At 52.2% G+C, this 20,775-nt stretch overlaps 1 protein-coding gene across 7 annotated transcripts in view; it reads left to right on the top strand.

Moving 5' to 3' along the window:
* The window catches only part of SNAP47 (synaptosome associated protein 47), a 52,635-nt gene that overhangs the window by 23,412 nt on the left and 8,448 nt on the right, over nucleotides 1-20,775 (top strand). For 5 of the 7 annotated variants that reach the window (XM_024248246.3, XM_024248242.2, XM_009236948.3 and 2 more), the window contains exons 3-4: nucleotides 6,973-7,463; nucleotides 14,957-15,081. In XM_024248246.3, the coding sequence (XP_024104014.2) occupies nucleotides 6,973-7,463; nucleotides 14,957-15,081 (616 nt within the window). Of the gene's footprint in view, nucleotides 1-6,972; nucleotides 7,464-14,956; nucleotides 15,082-16,069; nucleotides 16,373-17,446; nucleotides 18,756-20,775 lie in introns of those variants that run through there. The other 2 variants (XR_010140326.1, XR_008509404.2) reach the window with 2 other exon arrangements.

Raw genomic sequence — 20,775 nt, 5'->3', positions numbered from 1 at the left:
GTGCTGGGATTACAGGCATGAGCCACCACACCCGGCCAAGACTTTGTTTTTAAGTATAATTATTTTTTGCAGCTTTATTGAGGTATTGCTGAGAAAACCTGTGTATATTTCAGGCATGTGGCTTGGTGATGTGATGTGTGTACCCACTGTGAAGTCACCACCACAGTCATACCCACGAACACGTCTCTCACCTCACATGCCTGTCATTTTGTTCCCTTTTTCTTTTTTTCCTTGAGAATGTTAAGAACACCTAAGATCTGTGTTCTTGGCAGATTTCAAGTGTACTTAGTATGGAGAGCTGCAGCTACCATGTCATTACTGCCCAGAGCTCATTCACCCCGTAACCGAAGCTGGTGCCCTTGGCCACTCTCTCCCCGCTTCCCCACCCGCCCCACACCTGCCTTTCTCTCTGTTTCTGTGAGTTTGGCTTCTTTAGGTCCCACATGCATCATGCAGGGTTTTTCTCTCTGTCTGGTGCCTTTCACTCAGCATAATGTGTTCCAGGTCTGTCCATCTTGGTGAAATGGCAGGATTTCCTTCTTTTTTGTGGCTGAATAAAATTCCATGGCATATAGACAGTATATTTTTGTACCCGAACTCAGGTCTCAGCCACTCATTGCTTGAAAGCCAAAATCCAAGAGATGAGCTTTGGTGAAAGGAAAGTTAGCTTTATTAAGGAAGCCAGCAACCTCTGGGTGGTAGACTTGTTTTCAAAGATCACCTCCCCTGGAGTTGTGACTCCATATCAGGGGTTTTTAAGGGAAATTAGGGGAGATAATTAAAGCACCCTTGTGAAACCTGCAGAGTCTCAGATGGGCAGTTAATCCTTGCTTTCTTGGTCAATGCCTTGTGGCCTTCTGCAGGCACCATCAGCCTATTCTTATCAGGCTGGTCAGCCCATTCCCACAGCTGTTGGTTCTCAGAGCTGTTGAATCCCAGCGTGAGTTGTTGGTTCCCAGAGTTGTTGGTTGGTGTATTTTCTTTTATTTCTGTTGAAGGTCCTGTTTTCCCAAGGCATTTTTAATAATCTACAGACTCAAGCAAAGCAATAATTGTGTTCAAGTAAACAAGCTTTTCTCTAACTTGGAGTCAGTACTGTTCCATTTTCTCAATCCATTCGTCTGTGGATGGACACGTGGTTTCCATGCCTTGGCTATAGTGAAGCATGCCGCAGTGAACATGGGAGTGCCGGTGTTGGCTTTGAGATACTGGTTTTACTTCCTTTGGCTATTGTGGAGGCTAAAGCAACTCCATCTTGGATACTGATTGGCCTTGTTAACATCTGATTAACCCCATTTCCGGGGATGCCTCTAAGATTTCTACCTCACTTATTGTTCCTTGTGTAAGGGCAGGTACTTAACCACATACTCTGCCCTTGGGCAGGTTCACGGGGCATTCTTATCTTTTCCTGCGGGGTCTGTCCTACACATATGTCCCCTGTGGTGCAGAAGCCCTGGGCATGGGGGCCATGGCATGGGATCCACTGCCTCATCTCACCGCTGCCTAAGACACAGACCTACCTTCCTGCCCATAAGTCGCTGTTAGATGCTTCCTTCTGAGAAGCGGGGTCTGTCATCCTCTTTCTGCAGCCTCTCAGCTTCCTCACGTTGGAGGCAGTTTTACATAGGCCTGCTCACCATGGAACAGGTGTAAACCCACAAGCAGGATTGCAAAATCGTGCTGGTTCTGAAATAGGAAAGGTTCCCTTGTCCCCCTCAGGGCATTCGACAGGGCACTGAAGCCAGCCACTGAAGCCAGGGCTGGCTTCAGTGCCTTGCTGCCCAAACCTCTAGGGGAGCATACAGACAGGCAGGCTGTGGGTCTCCGACCCCACGACAGCGTCTGGGGGGATGTTTACTGCTTCTGGAGCCCCAATGGGTGTGTGCTACCATGTGCTCTTTTAGTTTAGCCATCTGTAGGTGGCTTGTGTTAACCAGCTCAATTAGACCCTCTACCCTGTTGCAAGGACAGGGGGCTTTCTGTATCCTGGGGTTCTTGCCTTGGTGTACCAGAAGAATCAGATTGCACGTGGGCTTGGAAAATAAGTGCAAGGTTTTATTGAGTGGAAGTAGCTCTCAGCAGATGGGGAAGCCCGAAGGGAGATGGTTTTCCCCTGGAGTTGGGCCACTCAGTGGCCTGGGCTCTCCTCCAGCTGCCCCAGCCAAACTCTGCATCATTCTGCCAGTTGGTGGCCTACAGCCGTGCTGGTGCCTGTGTGCATTCCTCTCGACATCCAGCCACCCTTGTGTCCCTCTGCTGATGTGCTCCTCTTGAGGTCTGGCCACCTGTGTGTCTGCCTGCTAGGGTCTCAGGGTGTTTATAGGCACAGGATGGGGGTGTGGCAGGCCAGGGTGGTCTTGGGAAGTGCATTTGGGCAGGAAAACAAAAATGCCTGTCCTCACCTTCCTCCATCTGTCCCTCCGTAAGGGTGGAGCCCTAGCCAGGGACCACACCCTCCTCTACCCAGCATTTCCCTTCCCCTCTTCCATATCATTTAAAGGGACCACGCCCTTCCCTTTCCAGCACTTCCAAAACGGTTCCTCATTATTTTTTTGAGGAGCCTCCATACTGTTTTCCGCAGTGGCTGGATAGAGATTTTTAAAGTGTGTGCACACATGTCATTGTGTGCTTGGCAGGTCACCTCACGGCACTGTGATCAGAGCTGGTGGCCTGCCCTGCTCCTTCAGGAGGCACAGGAGCATTGCAGGCCTTTGAGGGGAACACTGAGGAAATGAGGGGGTCACAGGAAATTGAGAGGACTAAAACCAGGACCTGTGAGAGGGAATCAAAAGTGTTTTGCCTGGAGAAGAAAGCTGACCAAGACTGCCTAAAATAACTGATGGCTGTCACTTGAGACCTTTTTCTTTAGAAAGCTAAACTAGGTCCTTTCGTTGTATAAACCAAAAGTAAAATCCTAAGCACCCCAACCGACTGAATGGATCCCATCTTGGCCAAGGGGATTCCAAAGTAATCCTGAAAAACTAGTTCAGACCATGAAAAGAAGGAGGGGGTCAGACATGCCTCATTATGCTCTCCTCCTCCTGAAGGTTGGAATAGGAAACACTTGCCATCTGTCATCTCTAAGTGCGGCCACCTATAAGACCTAATCTCCATAACAACCTTGGCCTCCCCTTATCTCCAGCCCAGACACTCCTTTCAGTTGATTTCATGTTTTTATTTATTTACTTTTTGAGACAGGGTCTTACTCCGTCACTTGGGCTGGAGTGCAGTGGCGCGATCACAGCTCATTCCAGCCTCCAACTCCTGGGCTTAAGTGATCCTCCCACCTCAGCCTCCCATGTAGCTGGACCACAGGCATGCATTACCATGTCTGGCTAGTTTTGTTTTCTTTTTTTTCTTTTTTTCTTTTATTTGAGATGGAGTCTCGCTCTGTCACCCAGGCAGGAGTGCAGTGTTGTGATCTCGGCTCACTGCAACATCTGCCTTCCAGGTTCAAGCAATTCTCCCACTTCAGCCTCCTGAGTAGCTGGGATAACAGGTGCACACCACCATGCCCAGCTAATTTTTGAATTTTTAGTAGAGACAGGGTTTTGCCCTATTGGCCGGGCTGGTCTCGAACTCCTGGGCCTCAAGTAATCCACCTCGGCCTCCTGAAGTGCTGGGATTACAGGCGTGAGCCACCATACCCAGCCTAGTTTTTTAATTTTTTTGTAGAGATGGAGTCTCACTTTGTGCCCATGCTGGGAGTCCAGGTTTTTAGATAATAACTCTTAACTAAAGGTGACAGGAATGCACCCACAGGCACCAGCTCGCCTGCAGGCCACCAACCGGCAGAACTACGTGGAGTTTGTCTGGGACAATTGGAGGAGAACCTGGGCCACTGAGTGGCCCAACGCCAGGGGAAAACCATCTTTTAACCAATTGCCAATCAGAAAATCTTTGAATCTACTTGTGACCTGTAAGCATCTGCTTTGCATTGTCGTGTCTTTCCAGACTGAACCAATGCATTGATTGATGTCTTATGTCCCACTAAAACGTATAAACCCAAGCTGTAACCCAACTACCTTGGGCACATGTTCGCAGGACCTGCTGAGGCTGTGTCACTGGTCATGGTCCTCACATTTGGCTCAGAATAAATCTCTTAAAATATATTACAGAGTGTGGCTTTTTTTATCAACAGTGGTAAAGTAATAGGAAATAAAATTTGGCTTAATAAAAGCAACACTTCTGACTATATACAGTTGTTGAAAGCCTAGTAAGTTGTCACATGAGCAGTGTGTCTCTCATCTCTTTTGGATTGTGTAATGTGACCCACATTGGACCACAGCCTAGAGGACCTTCAGTCCCCTTTCTTTGGAGATTCCTAGGTATGAGTATGATTTTTCTTCTTTCTTTTTCAATATCAGTTTCCTTTAAGATCTAATTTGCAAATTAGTCACTTTTAAGAAAATCCCCTGTGCGTGACCAGGTGCCACTTTGATACACAGAATGTTTCTGGACCCGGCCCCGGCCATATAGATCAGGCTCCTGCCTGTTGCCTGCTCAGAAGGCTCCGACCATCCTCAGCAGTGCCCTGATGGTGGTGGCTCTGCCCACGTGTATTTCCAGCAAATAGTTAGGGTGCTGCCTGTCTGAAATGGGGTAGATCTTGGAGGGGATGTCCCAATCATGTGGAGAGGCTGGCGAGGGGCTTATGCCTGGGGTCCTGGGGATTGCACCTCCCGTGGCGTGGTGCTGCCCAACAGCAGCTCTAGGTGTCTCCTTAGGCCAAGTTACCGTGCACAGCACCCAGGGCTGAGCGTCCTGGTCCTACCATGCCCCACTGTTTCTGGCTGTGCTCAGGGACGTGTCTCCCTTGGTAGTGCTTCCCATGGGTTGAGGTGGGAGCAGGCCTCCTGCCAGGGAGCCCAAGAGGCAGGGAAGCAGGTTGTTCACCTCGATCTCACTTTTTCCAGGTTAGAGACTGTGAGTCAGGGGAACTTTCTCCAGATGAGGGACGTCTCAGATGTGGAAGTTCAATTCCCTTAGTCTCTGCTTGGAATTGTTCCTTTCTCTGTGGCTGCAGGGGCCATCCCATTCTCACATTTGAGTTCTGGGATATTGCTGGTGTTGTGCCTTTGTTTCTGGTTTTCAGCTGGAGGAGTGGAGCCAGGTTGTGTCTGTGGCATGATTTTGGAACCAGAAGTCTCCACATTCATCCCTAGACCTTCACTATAGGGCTAGGAGTCATCACTGTAAAAGAAAACCTAAAGTCATCACTGTAAAAGGAAAAGTGTGAGTGTGGCTCTTGGCAACTAAAACAAACCATCTTGGGTGCAGCCAGCACAGGGCACCACTTTGACATTTCACATCCATCTACTGCACCAAAAATCTTACAGTCACTTAGAGATAAGTCAGGGCAAGGAAGCCACGGAGTGCTCACTCGTCTACCTTCACCAAAATCCCAAACGCCAGTCAGCAAACTGACTGTGCACCTTTTGTTTTAATTTGGATAATGATACATAATCTTGACTAAGAATGGCCTATAATAAATGCAGGATGTGTACTGTAAACTCTTGCTGAGGTCATATGATGTCTTCCTATTGATGTATGGGATACTGAAGCCAACGGCAGGTCTAGTAACTGCAGTTATTTTAAAGCAGGGGTTAATGTGATATATTGAGATCTGCAATAACTAATGTGATGAGATTTCTGTTGGTGACAGTCAAAGGTTTGACTAATACTGAAGCTGTCTACATTCAGGATGGAAGGAAATGCCACATTCACCTGGAAGTTAGTGAAAGTAACCGTGATTTTCCCCATGTAATCTTGCTAATAATTCTAATAGGCTGGGCCATGGCAGTTAGCTTAGGTGCAGTGCCACATCCATGGCAGCCAGCTTAGGTGCAGTGCCACATCCATGGCAGCCATTCCTTCAAATAAGCCCATCCTTCTCTCCCCGCAACATACCCACTGATTCTGTTCTCTGGAGAACCCTGACTGACACAGTCACCCCGCTGGGCAGCATGGGGAAAGAAACAAATGAGCTCAGGGTGCTCCAGGAACAGCCTGGACGTTTCTGGATCTGCCCCAAGGGAAGCCCTTAGCTCCTGTAGCTGCAGGGCAGAGCTTTCTGAAAACAGAATCTGGAGTCTCCTGCTGCAGATGGCTGAATTCTAACTGTGCATGGCATCTGCTGTGACATTGAGGGCATGAGCGAGAAGGAACGGGACCCTGAGAACCCCAGTGTAGACGCATGGCTGCAGTCTGCAGAAGCTGGGGACGCTGAGTCCCTGAAGGCCGCAGAAACTTCCTGGCCAGTAGAGGTAGCCCTTCCTCCCAGTCTAGGGAGATTCATCCTGCAAGACGTGCCGGGTTCTCCTCAGCTTCTGTCCCCACACCTGTAGATGCTCAACTAGACTGCAATCCCAGCAGAGGCTGAAAGACAGGGTGCAGAGTGTACTCTGAGGAGGAGGTGCAGTCGGCACCAACAGGAATCTGGAGCATGCAGACGAGAGTGGGTGTTGAGAGTGTGGGTGGTGGGGAAGTACTCTAATGCTGAGTCTGGCTGAGGCTGGGGGAAGGGGCCTGCTAGGCAGAGCTTCAGTTGTCATGTGTGCCTCCTACAGTATGGACAGCGCAGACGTAGAACATTCCATCACTGCAGAAAGGTCTGTTAGATAGCTCCGTAGACAGTAAGTACAGGTTTCATTTTGAATCAATATGACCCGGATCAAGGCAGCAGGGTGTGGGCAGAGTGATATTCTAAGCAGAAGGTGTGCATTTTTGCTGTCTTTTTGCTGGTTAGCTTTGCATCTAGATGAATGTTCTCACTGCCCTGGCCCCCAGCTTTCTCTTCTCACACTGGAGATAAAAGTCCCTGTGCCTCCTGCTTCATGGAGTGCTTGTGGAAATGAAGTAGAGTAAAATGGCAACATGCTTTACAAAGGTTAAAACCGTTTTCCAAAAAAAAAGGTGTTACTCCTTAAAAATGAACTGATCCGGTTTTCCATGTTTTGTTTGCTTTTTCAGATTGCTGACAGAACTGGAATCTCCTGCTTGGTGGCCCTTTAGCTCCAAGCTTTGGAAGACACCACCGGAAACAAAGCCCAGGGAAGATGTCTCCATGACCAGTTGTGAACCCTTTGGGAAAGAAGGGATACTGATAAAAATTCCTGCCATTATTTCCCACAGAACAGAGTCTCACGTTAAACCAGGGAGGCTCACCGTCCTTGTGTCTGGGTTGGAAATACATGACTCCAGTTCTTTGCTCATGCACAGGTTTGAAAGAGAAGACGTGGATGACATCAAGGTCCACTCACCTTATGAAATTAGCATCCGCCAGCGGTTTATTGGAAAGCCAGACATGGCCTATCGTTTGATATCTGCCAAGATGCCAGAGGTTATTCCCATTTTAGAAGTGCAGTTCAGCAAGAAGATGGAGCTGTTAGAAGATGCATTGGTGCTCAGAAGCGCAAGAACCTCTTCCCCCGCAGAGAAGAGCTGCTCAGTCTGGCATGCAGGTTAGTGACCGACAAGGCAGTGAGCGCGTGCACAGACTTCTAAAATTACAGCCAGATTCAGCACGCCTGTGGGAAATGCCTAACAGATGCGTCACCTAGAGCAGCTGCTGGCCTCCAGCTTGCTAGAGACAGCTCGTTTGTTTATACATAAAAACAATTCCAGACCATTTTCCTTGTACTTGACATCTGTGAATCTGAAATCACTGAGAGTTAACTGTACACTTGATAGGTGCATGAATTCCAAAGCGGTTGGTACCATGCTTTGGATACAGTTTGTCCTCAGCAAAGCTCATGTGGAAATTTGGTCCCCAGTGTGCCAGGGCTGGGAGGTGTTTGGTCACAAGCACTCTGCCGTCTGGGTGGCTCAGTGATGTTCTCATGGTAGTGAGTGAGTGCTCCCTCTGTGAAGCCTGGATGAGTTCTGGGAATGCATTAGTTCCCAAGAGTGGGTTGTTAGGAGGCAGGATGCCCCTCTGATTCAGTCTCTTTGCCTATGTCCGCTTCCCCCTCGAGTGTCTCTGCCACAACACGAGAGCCCTTGGTGGAAGCCAGGGCATGTGCCCTTGGACTTCCCAGCCCACAGAACTGTCAGCTGACTAAAGGTCCGTTCTTCGTAAATTACCCAGTCTCAGGTGTTCAGTTATGGTGATGCAGAACCTGCTACGACACAGAAAGGGCTTTCAGAATGAGTGCATCAGAGCAAAAGGAAGCTCCTGCTGTTGTTTCTCTCATCTCCCCTCATTTTGATGTGGGAACCAGCACCTCAGGATTGTGACTGGTACCATCTCCACTTCTCCTGGTGGGGCCATTCCCATCACCCCTACTTTGCCCACTCCTGTTTTCCTGGACATTTAATCTAGGTTTTCCTAGCCTGGCGCCCAAACATGCTATTAGGGATCTGTGTGTTTGAGAACTGTGCAGCGTGGTTCCGTGTGTTTGTGGCATTCTCAGATGTGTGTGGAGTGGCCACGGTACCTTCCCGCAGACTCCATTGTAGATTGTGAATGCTCAGCTGGCCTGTCCCGGGGGCCGGGCTGAGGGGCAGACACCCTGGATCTTGGCACATCCACCGCGTTTGGCCTCCCTCCTCCCTAGCACAGGACCGAGGCTCATGTGCTAGGAGCCGCCATGGTCCTGCCCGTCTGATGGGAAGCTGGTGGCCTCTTGGTGTTATTCTTGCCTTTACCCTTTCCTTGATTAGGAGGTGGGGCCTCTGATGTGTTGTATTTGTTTTGGCCCTGCAGGTTTTGCTGTATGGATGGCCTGTTCTGTTTTCTTCTTTCCTCATGTGCTTTCTTCCCCCACAGATGTGCACGACTTTCCTACTATCCTAGACCATCAGCCTTGGCTGGCTTTAGAGGCTATAGTCACTCCCTCTAGGCTCTCTTCCTCCCTTACAGAAATCTTTTATCTTGCCATGGTAAAATCCACCGATTTTCCCCTGCAGTTGTCTTCGAGCTCTGATTAAGAAATCTGAATGTCATAAAAGACTCCATTTTCTTATATTAGCATTATAGCTAATATGCATGCATGTATACATATGTACACATGTGTATCAATGCATATGTATTGTGCATGTATGTGACATGTACATCCACACTATAATGCGTGTCTATATGTACAGCATGTAAAGCTGTATTCTTCGGGATTTTAATTGCCAGGTGTCTGTTAAAAGTAAGAGATATTTGCTACCCTTTCAGTTTCTCTAATTTTTCTCTTAAGAGAAAGATTTCAGTTCCCATAACCTGTTTCTCTAACATGAAAATGTTTTGCTTGCTATTCCAGATGGCTTCAAGTTTCGGAAAGAAATACACATAATAATAGAGTCCCATGAGCCCCAGGGCTGAATACTGACCCTAAAAATGAAAGGTGCACACCTTAGATATGCAGCACGTGGTTGAATCACAAAAAACCTACCACCTTTCTGTATATGTCTTAAAGTCAGGGGTTGCAAAGAGAGGCATTGACCCCTATGGAATGGAGCATGTGGTGTGAAATGTAATGAAATCCATTGATCAAGATGAGGAGATCAAAGGTCGCCATGAGCTTCTGTCACTAAAGTGCAGGCCCGAACCTGAGTGTCCTAGTGGGAGACAGGCTACAGAAGCATAGGAAGCAGAGGTCTTCACCCACATTCAAGGTAAATGGTAGAGGTGTACTCCTGCACGTGGCTTCAGGGAGGAGGTATGTGACGTGCTGTGGAGTTGGGGACTGTCCTGGTGGTGTGGGGACTGAAGAGGGGTCCCCGGGTATGTGTGGTGTCAGGCAGGAAGTTTGTGACATTCTGTGGAGTTCAGGACTGCTCTCCAGGGTCCCAGTAGAGAAGCACTCAGTGTGTTTAGTGGCCCTGCCATGTTGCCAACCTGGCTGCACCGTGGTGGCAAGCACTCCTGTGTTCTGCGGGCTGGTGTTTGTAAGTGGGTTCCTGCAATCTGTGCTGTTTGAGGTCAGAGGGCTATCATGACCTTTTCTGGGGGCCTCAACGTGCGTTCAGGATTCAGGACTGATGGCGTCACCCTCCCTGCTCAGCTAGGAGGGCCCCCTTAGTTTAGGTCACCTGAGTGTGGGTTGTAGCCACAGCGAGCACCGTCTGTTCACTTGCACAGCTGCACCCGGCCCGTGGTGTTTTCAGTACCTGGGGCAGCCATCTTGCCACGTGGCACATGCAGCACACAGTCCCACAGGGACCTGCTGCATGTGTGGGATGGACTGTTCCTCCTGTGGGGGACTGTTGTGCCCCCTTTCCGTGCTCACTTTCACCCCCATGGGCAACCTGGCCTGTCCAGGTAAGTGCTGGTCTCATGGGGGCAGCTGCGCCTCCAGAGGGTGTTCTTGAAGAGGCTCCATGCAGGGACTGGAGCGTGCAGTGCCCTGCCTGGTGCTGTGTTAGCAAGAAGGCGGCGCCCCGTTTGATGGGAGCTCAGTAGTCTGTGGGGCACTCGTGGCTCTGAGGCCTTGCCTCTGCCTGCCGTCTGCTGCTGTTGTCCATGCGTAGGCACAGGGACTCTATGCCAGCTTCCCTGTGTTTACTGCTCTCAGCTGGAAACTGTGGGCTCCCTGGAGGTGGAAACCATGACGGATGTCTCAGAAATCCCTGCCTCTGGGACAAGCACTGGTACACGTGTGGCCACAGGGTGGCAGCCTCGCAACACCAGATGGGCGCTTGTCAGGGAGGGACACCCGGGGCGGGGAGCCTTTCCAGAGACCTCTGCAGGGCTGCGTGCCAAGCGCACGTTTTATTTTATTCTAGACACTCGTCCTTGCCTTGAGGAGCACCCAGGACCGCACAATCACCCTCCTCACATGTCTCTGGGCCCTGTGGGTTCTGACAGCCTTCTGGAGGCCGGGCCAGGGCTTGCACAGCAGCCTCCGTCTCAGATTTTCTTGCAGTCAGCCTGGGCTGTGGTTTGGGAGGAAGGCCACAGGGTGAGGTTTCCTTCCCACACATCCTACCAAGGGACATGCACAGTATTTTCTTTTTCTTTTTATTTATTTTTTTCTTTTAGAGACAGGGCCTTGCCCTGTCATCCAGGCTGGAGTGCAGTGGTGCAATCATAGCTCACTGTAACTTCAACCTCCTGGGCCCAAGACATCCTCCTGCCTTGGCCTCTCAAGTAGCTGGGACTATAGGCACATATCACCATGCCCAGGTAATTTTTTTTTTTTTTTTTTTTTCAGTGATGGGGTCTTGCCGTGTTGCCTAGGCTGGTGTTGAACTCCTGGGCTCAAGTGATCCTCTCACCTCAGCCTCCCAGAGTGCTGGGATTTCAGGCGTGAGCCTCTACCCTGCTGTGTACAGCGTATTTGAAGGCTGTTCGTTCACTGAGTTTTTTCTTTGTCACTCACTGCCTGTCTTGGGGCTAAGGCCTGCCTGGGCTTCCAGCTCCCTGATGACAGCCTTGCCTGTACCTCTGCTTCCCCGGGCCGTGTGTCTGTCTGCACAGCAACACCAGCAGCAGGACAGGGCAGGAGGCAGGCATATGGAGTGGGTAGTTAGTAGAGGACCAGAGCATTGGGGTGGCTGAGGTTGTCTCTGCAGTTCGTTAGTGCCAGGCGTCTTTTGAGGCAGGGAAGTTCCCACTGGAGCTGAAGCACCCAGGAGCCTGCTGTGGCACCGCAGGCCTGGGTTGGGCTGACTGGGGAGCCTGGGGGTACTGCGTCAGCTGGCCTGGAGCCTATCAGAGGAAGCCGCTCAGCCCCTACCTGTGCGCACGTATTGGTTGAGTGGGAGATGGAGCACACAAGCTGCTGTCTCCTCCATTCAGCTCCCTACGCTGTCCTTACCTGTGCGCTAGCTTCACGGGCCCACTAGGCCCAGCAGAGGCCTTTCCTGGGTGACAGGTGAGTGTTGGAGGCCAGAGCTGAGGGAAGGGGCTTGCTGGAGACAGACAGGCTGGCGGCCCAGGTCCCCGCTCCCAGGCAGGTGCAGGCAGCCCCTCCTCAGCACTGGCAGTGAAGACGGAGCTGTGTCTTGCACAGGGGCCTGTGGCCTCAGGGCACCCTCCTTCCAGATGACCAAGACATTCTGCAGCCCGCATTGTGCCCTGGGCTCGTCCTGGGCTGGCTTCCTGCACCCCCAGGCCAGCAAGGCCGTGCCTGGGTGTCTCGAACACTTCCTACTCCCGGACAGTCGAGTCACCCCACCCCTCTTACTGTGAACCACCTGTGATGCTTTTGTTTAATTGCAGTCACTCATGACCCCAAGACAGAAACCATCCTTACAGAACCAAATTAAGCTTTCCTGGAAGAAATGTTAAAAAGAGTGACTCAGCAGCTCCACGAGCACTGTGGCTCTGGAGATGGTGGGATGCAGCCTCACCAGGACCCCAGCCACCGCGCCCAGCAGAAACATCCATAGCTTGAGGCTTCAGCATTCTGTCCAGCCTTCTGAGTGTTTAAGCAAAGTCCTATTTGTTAAAATTCCAGAACAGCCTGAGTGTCTCTGTCACACAGCCTCAGGTGCTGAAATGAAAGCCATGTCCTAGGTAGGGAGGCCCAGGGGCTCTGCCCTTAAGAGCCTGTGTCAGCTGGGCACGGTGGTTCATGCCTGCAGTCCAGCACTTTGGGAAGCCAATGTGGGAGGATCTCTTGGGTGCAGGAGGATGAGACCAGCCTGGGTAACATAGCAAGACCCCCGTCTCTATAAAAAATACAAAAATTAAGCCAGGCGCGGTGGCTCACACCTGTAATCCCAGCAGTTGGGGAGGCAGAGGCGGGCGAATCACAAGGTCAGGAGTTCAAGACCAGCCTGACTGATATGGTGAAGCCCCGTGTTACTAAAAATAAATAAATTAGCTGGGTGTGGTGGCGTGCACCTGTACTCCCAGCTACTCAGGAGGCTGAGGCAGGAGAATCCCTTGAACCTGGGAGGCGGAGGTTGTGGTGAGCCGCGATCACGCCACTGCACTCCAGCCTGGGCGACAGCAAGACTCCGTCTCAAAACAAACAAAAACACAAAAATTAGCAGGTCATAGTGCTGCATGCCTGTGTTCTCAGCTACTCGGGAGGCTGAGGCAAGAGGATCACTTGAGCCAGGAGTTTGAGACCAACCTAGGTGACATGCTATCTCTACAAAATAAATAGTTGTTGTTGTTTTTTAAAGCCCACATTGTAGCCAGGGAATTGCAGCTCGAGAAGATGCTGAGGAAAGCACACAGTCCTTCAGCTCCCAACACCCAGCAAGTCAAAGGGCACCAGCACATAGCAGGCTTATAGACCATCACACAGCACACTGCAGACAGCACACTGCAGACCAGACTACGAGAGCCTTAGGCAGGGCGGGGTGGGGTGTGGGACTCTTGGAGGAAGGAGGCACTGGTGCAGCACAGGCTGGGTAGTTTGTGCCCCTCCATTCCTGTGGCCTAGGCTGTGCTGGTGCTGCGAGGTGGACGGGGGCCACCCTGTGATCTCAGGTCACCAGGGGCACGTATCCTCTGAGTTTGTGGCTGTGTCTTCCAGCCTAGCTTGGCCTGTGCACTGTGGCTCGGTGTTTCAGAGAAGGGCTCCTCAGTGAGCAGCTTCATGTGAGGGCCTGCAGGCTCCCATGGGTAATGCACAAATTCAGAGAAGCACAGTAGTGGGCTGCAGCTCCCCAGAGAGCACCCACATACAGCTTGGGTGTTGCAAACCTAGGTTGTGAAATGGTTGTTGGTTGTAACCAGATTTTGTTTCTGAAGAGTGGGATAGGAAAACAGCCCTCTGGGCGATCTGTCCTGCTGGTGCTATCTGTGAAGGGAGCCCCTCACTTCCCACCTGAGTCTCACGCCACTTCCCCACTTGCACCCACACCCATCTGCTGGGCCTGGAGCCGCTCCCTCTTTAGGGCCATCCCTGTGATCAGTCCCCTGTGGCCCTGGGCATGGCTGGTCCTTCTCTGCTTAGTCGGGTGCTATCAGGGAGGGTGAGCTTGTCAGGATCATTTGGGGGGTGATAGGCTGGCAGGGGTGGCGTCTTGGAGGTGGCATCTCTCCTGTGGAGGGTGGGGTTGGAAGCTGAGCTTGTCAAGATCATTTAGGGAGTAATAGGCTAGAGGGGGTATGCCTTTGGCCCCAGCAAGAGTGCACCCCCAGATATCCCCCCTTTCCTCTCCTTTTCTGAGGTCATGCTCGGCCACTGCTACCGGGCTGCATTCATCAGGAGTGAGGAGGGTATGGGCTCTGCTGGCTGAGGTAGGACCCTGGGAGGGATGCTGAAGCCGCCCACCCGCCTGCCTGCCCCATCAGGAGCTGGCACTGCAGCTGCACTCTCCCTGCCTGTTTCCTGACATCCTTGTAAATGACAGCTGCACCAGATGTAGGGGAGCTGCGTGTGCTGCAGAAGAGCAAACAACATTGCCCCCTTATCTGGGCCCCGGGGTGTCAAGGCTGCTGTTGAAGCTGCTCTGTAAATAAAGGGCAGGTGGCCTCTGCAGGAGGCACACTGGGCCACCTTCTGCAGAGCGAGACTGCCTCTGGCAGGTGGCCTGGAGCCCTGAGGCTCACCACAGGGCGGAAACACCCATGTCCCCTCTGAGCCTGACCACGGGCAGCTCTGACTCACCTCCCACCTCGGTGGTGCAGACATGTGGCAGTGCTTGGCGTGGGCTGTGGGCCACTTCCTGTGCTCTCCAGAACCGCAGCCTTCTGCAGAGTAGCTCAGATGTCACTGCAGTTCCCCAGTCACGTGTGTGATGTGCATTTCACCAGAGTTCAATGATTCTTGTGTTTTTTACTCCAAACCTTCAGCCTTTCTCAAAAATAAAATAAAACCACTTGGGATGTAGGGCTTTTACTCTGAGAGGTACAGAGTGGCCACCGTCTGTTTGCAGTGTTGCAGACCCTAATCCTTCAGGGCTGGATGGCAAGGCAAGGCTCACAGAGGTTGAGAGAGGAAGCAGTCCTGTGTGTGGTGGCGGGAGGAACACTGCCTCAAAGACCACGCTCTGCCATCCAGAGCACACGAGGGTTGTTGCACCTCCGAGAAATGTCACTGCTGACCATCTGCTCTCCTTGCAGCATCTGGGCTGATGGGCCGTACCCTGCACTGTGAGCCACCCGCAGGAGACCAGGAGGGCACGGCACTGCACCTGCAGACAAGCCTGCCAGCCCTTTCCGAGGCGGATACCCAGGAACTAACCCAGGTAAGATGTCCCCAGTGCCATGCCAGCCAGCGCTGTGTCCCCATCTTCCCGCATGCTGCTCCTCTCACCTTCCCGACCACAAACAAGCTCTGGGTCATCCATCCGTATTGGCCTCCCACCAAGGAGGAGCTGCTGGCCTCCCCTCAGCAGCTGCAGGGAGGGAGGAAGGGCAGTGTCCGTCCCAGGTCCACACACTTCCTGGAACACAACATGCACCACATTCAGACACATTCCTATGCACACACAGCTGCCCTGGCTACCACCTGCACCCATTGTACATGTCCGTGTGTGTGTGCACAGGTGTGTATGTTTACTGTGCATGTACATGTGCATGCTGTGTGTAGTGTGCGTGTACTGTACACATTGTGCATTTATGTGTACTATGTGTGCTATGTGTACATATGTTATGCATGTACTGTGTATATGTCCATGTGCATGTGTGTGTACTTGTACTGTGAGTACATGTGTGTATTATGTGTGTTGTGTGTGTATGCACGTGTGTGCTGTGAATGTGGTGTATGTGTTGCATGTACTGTGCATGTATATGTGCTGTATGTGTACCTTGTGTGTACTGTGCATGGGCATGTGTGTATGTGCATGTCTTGTGTGTGGAGCGTGCATGTAGTGTACCTGTACATGTATGTGTACTCTGTGTGTGTGTGCTGTGCATGTGCTTGCATGTGTGCTCTGTATACTGTGCATGCATGCAGGTACATGCCTGCTGTGTGTTGCGTGTTCTGTGTGTGCACTGTATGAGCGCATGCACAGTTGGGTGCATGGCTCACTCAGCCCTCATGTGCTGAGCACTGGTTCTTAAGGAGGCTCAGCACTTTGTGCCTGGGAGACTGGAATTTTAACGTTCAGTGTAAATACTCCTGTCTTGTCCAGAGGTTGCTGGCTAATATGCTGGCTTTCCAAGTAATTTTTGAAGCTGTACCCAGTCATCATATTACTTCATTTGTAAATATCTCCATATGTATCATTAAAGGATAAGAGCCATTCAGAAAGACCATACTGCCACTGTCGCCTTAGGAAACAGGAAGTCGTTCCTCAGCACCATCCAGTATCCAGGCAGTGCTCCAACCTGCTGAGCCCTTCCTGAAGGGCATGTCCCACAGAGTATGTGGCGCACATGCAGTCTCCAGGTGCAGCTTCCGTCTTGTCATCCCCTGCAGTTGATTCCTTGAAAAAGCAAAGCTGTCTGTTGGGCTGAGACTGTGCACTTTGGATCTTGCAGTTCTGTGTCCACGCAGGGTGTGGGCTCCCCATCCCTGAGCCTCTGAGTCGGCAGGTGGGTCTGGGGCTCTGTCAGGCCCGGCCCTGTTTTTGTAGGGAGGGTTTTGTGGGTGGCTCTGCCCATGTCCACCAGGAGGTGGATAAAGACACTCTGTCTCTTACGCCTGTTTTTAAAAACCAATTCTTACTTTACGTGTCTGTGTAGGCATAAACTCCTTTGAGGCCAGCTTGTTTGGGGAAAAAGGTGTTCATCTTTGCTCTGGGGTAATTCAAGTGAACACGGCTTGTCACTTTTTCCTCCCGGCCTCACTTAGTCATGTCTGGTAATGGCACACACAGCACTGCCTGGTAGGTGTAGCCAGCTCACTCTGCAGGTTCCTAGTCACCTTCAGATACGCTCACTGCCTCCAGAGCATTCTTGGCCTGGGTCTCGTTTGCTCGGGGTTTTTGAGAAAGCCCAATACTGTAAAGACAGACTTACCTGATTCTTTCCCAGCCATCCTCCTGAGAGTGCCTCGGCACGTGGCTGAGACTGGCAGGATCTGAGCACACCCCACTCCCACACCCCACAAAGGTGTCCACGGCCGAGACGCTCGCTGTATCCCATGGTTGTGTTTAGACTGAAGTAGGAACAAAGCTTTAAGATGAAAAAGTAGGAATTTTACCTGTTAATTGCAATGGTGGCCATGTAGTTGGAGAGGCCCTCAAGTGTCCACACATCAGACTCTCCTGTCACGTGTGGCGTGTTCTTCACCTCAAAGCCCGGGAGCGATGGGGAGGTGGTCAGGTGACTACACGGAGCTGAGGGTGAGTGGGGCTCCCCACCAGCCATCCAGGCCGCGTCTCCCCTGGGGCTGGCATGGGCACTGCCATCATTAAAGATCCAGCAAGCCCAGTGGCCCAACACTGGGAGGAACAGGCTCCACATTCAGGACTCTGGCATCAAGGCCAGTGGCAGAGCGGGAGGAAGCAGTCACCCAAGGTATGGGGTTGGGAGGCCCAGGAAGGCCTGGCGTGCCTTAGGGGCAAGTGCAGCGCGTTGGTCAGATGCGGGCCCCCTTCCTTGCAGGAGGAGCCTAGTTTCACAGGAGACTGTCTTTTTGAGGCAATACATGTGTTTCCTATTTAGAGAATTCCTGGTGCACAGTTGAAGCTCAAGCAGAAGCCAGAGTGAGTTACATTTCTGGGGAAAATAAAAATGCACGAAACCCCCCTTCATCCAGCTGTGGTTTTTGTTGCAGATGCTATTAAAGCCATCATGCTGAAACGTGTCCCAGTGGTGTGGGTTGCAACTGGGGGTGCTCAGGAGAGGGTGGCTGTGATCACACAGGACAGGCAGGGGTGATGTGGCGAGCCCTGCTGTCTCTGGGGCCCTGGCCACTGTGTCACTGTGGCTGTGGAGGGTGGAGGGCCGGGGGCTATAGGAGGTGGATTTGACAGAGCCCCTGACTTGCTTCTGTTGTCTGCTCCTCTTTGCGGCTGTGGAATCCACTGGGGCCCACGCCATGGACGCGGTGCCTGGACACAGTAGAACTGGAGGTGGTGTCGGGCAGTTCCCTGGGACACTCCAGCTCATGCAGCCTCATCTGTCTTGTCCTGCTTTGGGGTTGCTGTGTCCACGTCCCTCTGTCTCCAGGGAGGAACCAGGTGGACACTCAGTGTAGACAGACACTGGGTCTGGCAGGAGAGTGGGTGGGAGCCTCGCTGGTGCCTGATGGTGGCAAAGAAGCCTGCTGCACTCCTGCTGTGGTTCCTGATAGGAACGGATGTTCCGTGGCCGGTCCCTGTGGGCGCAGGTCCCAGAGGATGCTTGGGTGACGCCTCAGCCTCCTGCCTTATGGCATGGGGTGACCAGCATACCACTGCCTGTGACGTCTCCATAAACAACAAATGCAAACACACATGGTAACAGGAAAGCCATGCAACTCATTCCGTTCAAAGTCAAAGGGTTCCCAGGGAGCCGAGCCTGGTGCTGGGACGGGGGCGAGACTGAGGGTGCGGTCAGGCTCACATGGGGCTCAGGTAGGGCTCACGTGGAGGTGTGGGACAGCAGCTTCTGGGCATGTGGGGACCCAGGTGTTTCTGTCCTCACATCTTTGTTTGGCAGAAACCCTCTGCCCACTCCACAGCGTCATGTCCCATGTGGACCAGTTCTGGTGATTTGCTGGAACATTCTGAAGTCATTCTGGGGCTCCCTGCCTTCTATGAAACTATCTTCAGAAGGTAACATCCCTTTCTTTCCTTTTGTTTCTCTTTTTTAGGAACTGGAGAATGCATTGCATCTTCCTCAGGGACCCCCGTTCCTGGTCTGGCTTCCCTTACTTCCCTGTCCCTGATGTCTCTGATCTAAACTTCCCTCAATTAATCTGTGTCCTCTCCTAGTCAGGGGAAAAAAATCAATGGTTTCCTGCGTACCTAATGAATGTAAGATAATAATATTCACAGAGTGTCTCCCTAGTACTTGAAATAAGGGTCTTAATCAGTGCATGACCGCCCTGGCTTCTTTGAGCTCACCGACCATGTCGGGGGCCAACAGCCCCATGTGACTTTGGGCCCCTGCAGTCCCCGGGGGCAGGAGAAGCTGCATGGACACCGTGCTCTGTCCTGAGCGCACCTGACACAAGTGTCGCTCTCCTGCCTGGCCCCAGTGGGAGTGTGTGGAGCAGGCGAGTTGGAGAGCAGGTTATGGCCAGAGGGGATGGTGGGACTGGCCACCCCTAAGGTGACTGGGCTCTGCGGGGGCACTGAACGCAGCACCCACCCTCCGAGGCTGGCCAGGCAGGAGTGGGCCTTGCTTGTGAGTGAGGAGGGGTGAGGAGGCCAGGCTCCTCCTCCACTCAGGCTCTCAGCGTCCCGTACCTTCCTGCTTTTCCAGGCTGTTCATGTCAAGTGTTCATCACGACGCAGGCAGGAGGTCGATATTTTGGGGGGCTGTGAGGTTTTGTGATGCTGTTTTTATTTATGGCCTTGACAGCAGTCAGATAGAAGCGCTGAGCTAAGCCGCATGTTTGGGGATCTGTGCCTTCACTATGAGTTCCTATTACTCATGCCCCTGACACCACATTGCATGCACTTTCTAAATGCTGATCCATAAGAAGAGGCTGGGAATGGGGATAGGGTGCCCTGCAGCCCGACATCCACACAGCAGGAGGCCATGTCCCTGAGGCCAGGGGCGCCCTGGACCAGGTGTGGGGGCCCTGCATGCACGTGGCTTGAGGGCGCCCTGTAACTCAGACTTATGGCAGCTGGGTGGAGGCGGCATCACAGGGAAACACCACGCCTTCCCTTTTAACCTGTATGCTCTTTGGCTAATGGGTTTGTGACGGTGAGTGCCTGCTCGCCCGCCTCTGTGCACCCTGCCCACCCCCACCCACACCCTCTGCTTTTGCAGGTGAGCCACTCCTGTGCCCATGCCCCCCAAACTCCCATTGTGCTGGGCATGACTGCAGAGGACCCAGGACCCTGGGCTGAGCAGGGCCCATGGCTTCAGAGTGATGGGGACAGGAGGCCATGCCAGGCACAGCCCTTGGGGTCCTGGATGCTCACACCAACCGGTACCCAGAAACCACCTGGGAAACTACCGGTGCAAAGCGCCTGGCAGGAGAGAGTGTGGGACCCGTGCTGAAGGCCGGAGGCCAGCACCTGACAAGCCCTCTCAAGGCCACTCCCAGGCTGCACCAGCTGAACAGGTCGAGCAGAGACCAAGTGCTCAACCGAGTGCTGAGTGGGACTTCAGGCTTGGAGGACTCGCCCCATCCCGAGCCTTTCCTGTCCTCCCAGTTGTCGCTTTAATGAAGGCCAAGTGTGCGGGGCAAGTGCTGGGTGTCATGGAGGCCCTGGCTGTGGAAGGTAATACGTGTTATAGCAGTGGGGAGTTTCTCATTATTCACTTTTTAAAAATTGTGGTGAAATATATAAAACCCAAATTTTGCCATTTTAACCATTTTTAAGTGTACGATTCAGTGGGGTTAATGAAATTCACCACCATCGTCCTGCACAGAAACTGTTTCTGTGAGACACGAACCCACGTTTCTGCCCCAACGCCCCGCCCACCACTCTGCCTTCCATCTCTGCCAGCCTGCCACTCTGGGTTCCTTACAGCAGGGGAGTCACGCAGCCCTTGTCCTTTTGTGCCTGTCTTATTTCACTTGGCGTACAGTTTTCAGGGCCCATGCACTGAAAATGCCTCTGTTGGTGGATGTGCGAGCTGTTTCCTCCTTTGGGCTGCTATGGAGAATGCCGCTGTAAGCGTTCACGTGAACATCTGTTTGAGGCCCTGCTCTCAAGTCTTTGGGGTACACAGTGGTCCCCTTATTATCAAGAGAAATGCTCTAAGACCCCCAGATCATAAAGCTTTATCCCCATGTTTTCTTAGGAGTTCTGTGGTTTTGGTTTCCTCTTTAGGTTGTGAGCCCGTTCTGAGTTAATGTTTGTGTGCGGAGTGAGGTGAGGACCCAG

This window comes from Pongo abelii, chromosome 1 (assembly GCF_028885655.2).
Source record: "Pongo abelii isolate AG06213 chromosome 1, NHGRI_mPonAbe1-v2.0_pri, whole genome shotgun sequence".
In the NCBI taxonomy this organism is placed as follows: Eukaryota; Metazoa; Chordata; class Mammalia; order Primates; family Hominidae; genus Pongo; species Pongo abelii.
Note: the sequence above shows the minus strand (reverse complement) of the source record. Positions and strands in the feature narration are given on the sequence as shown.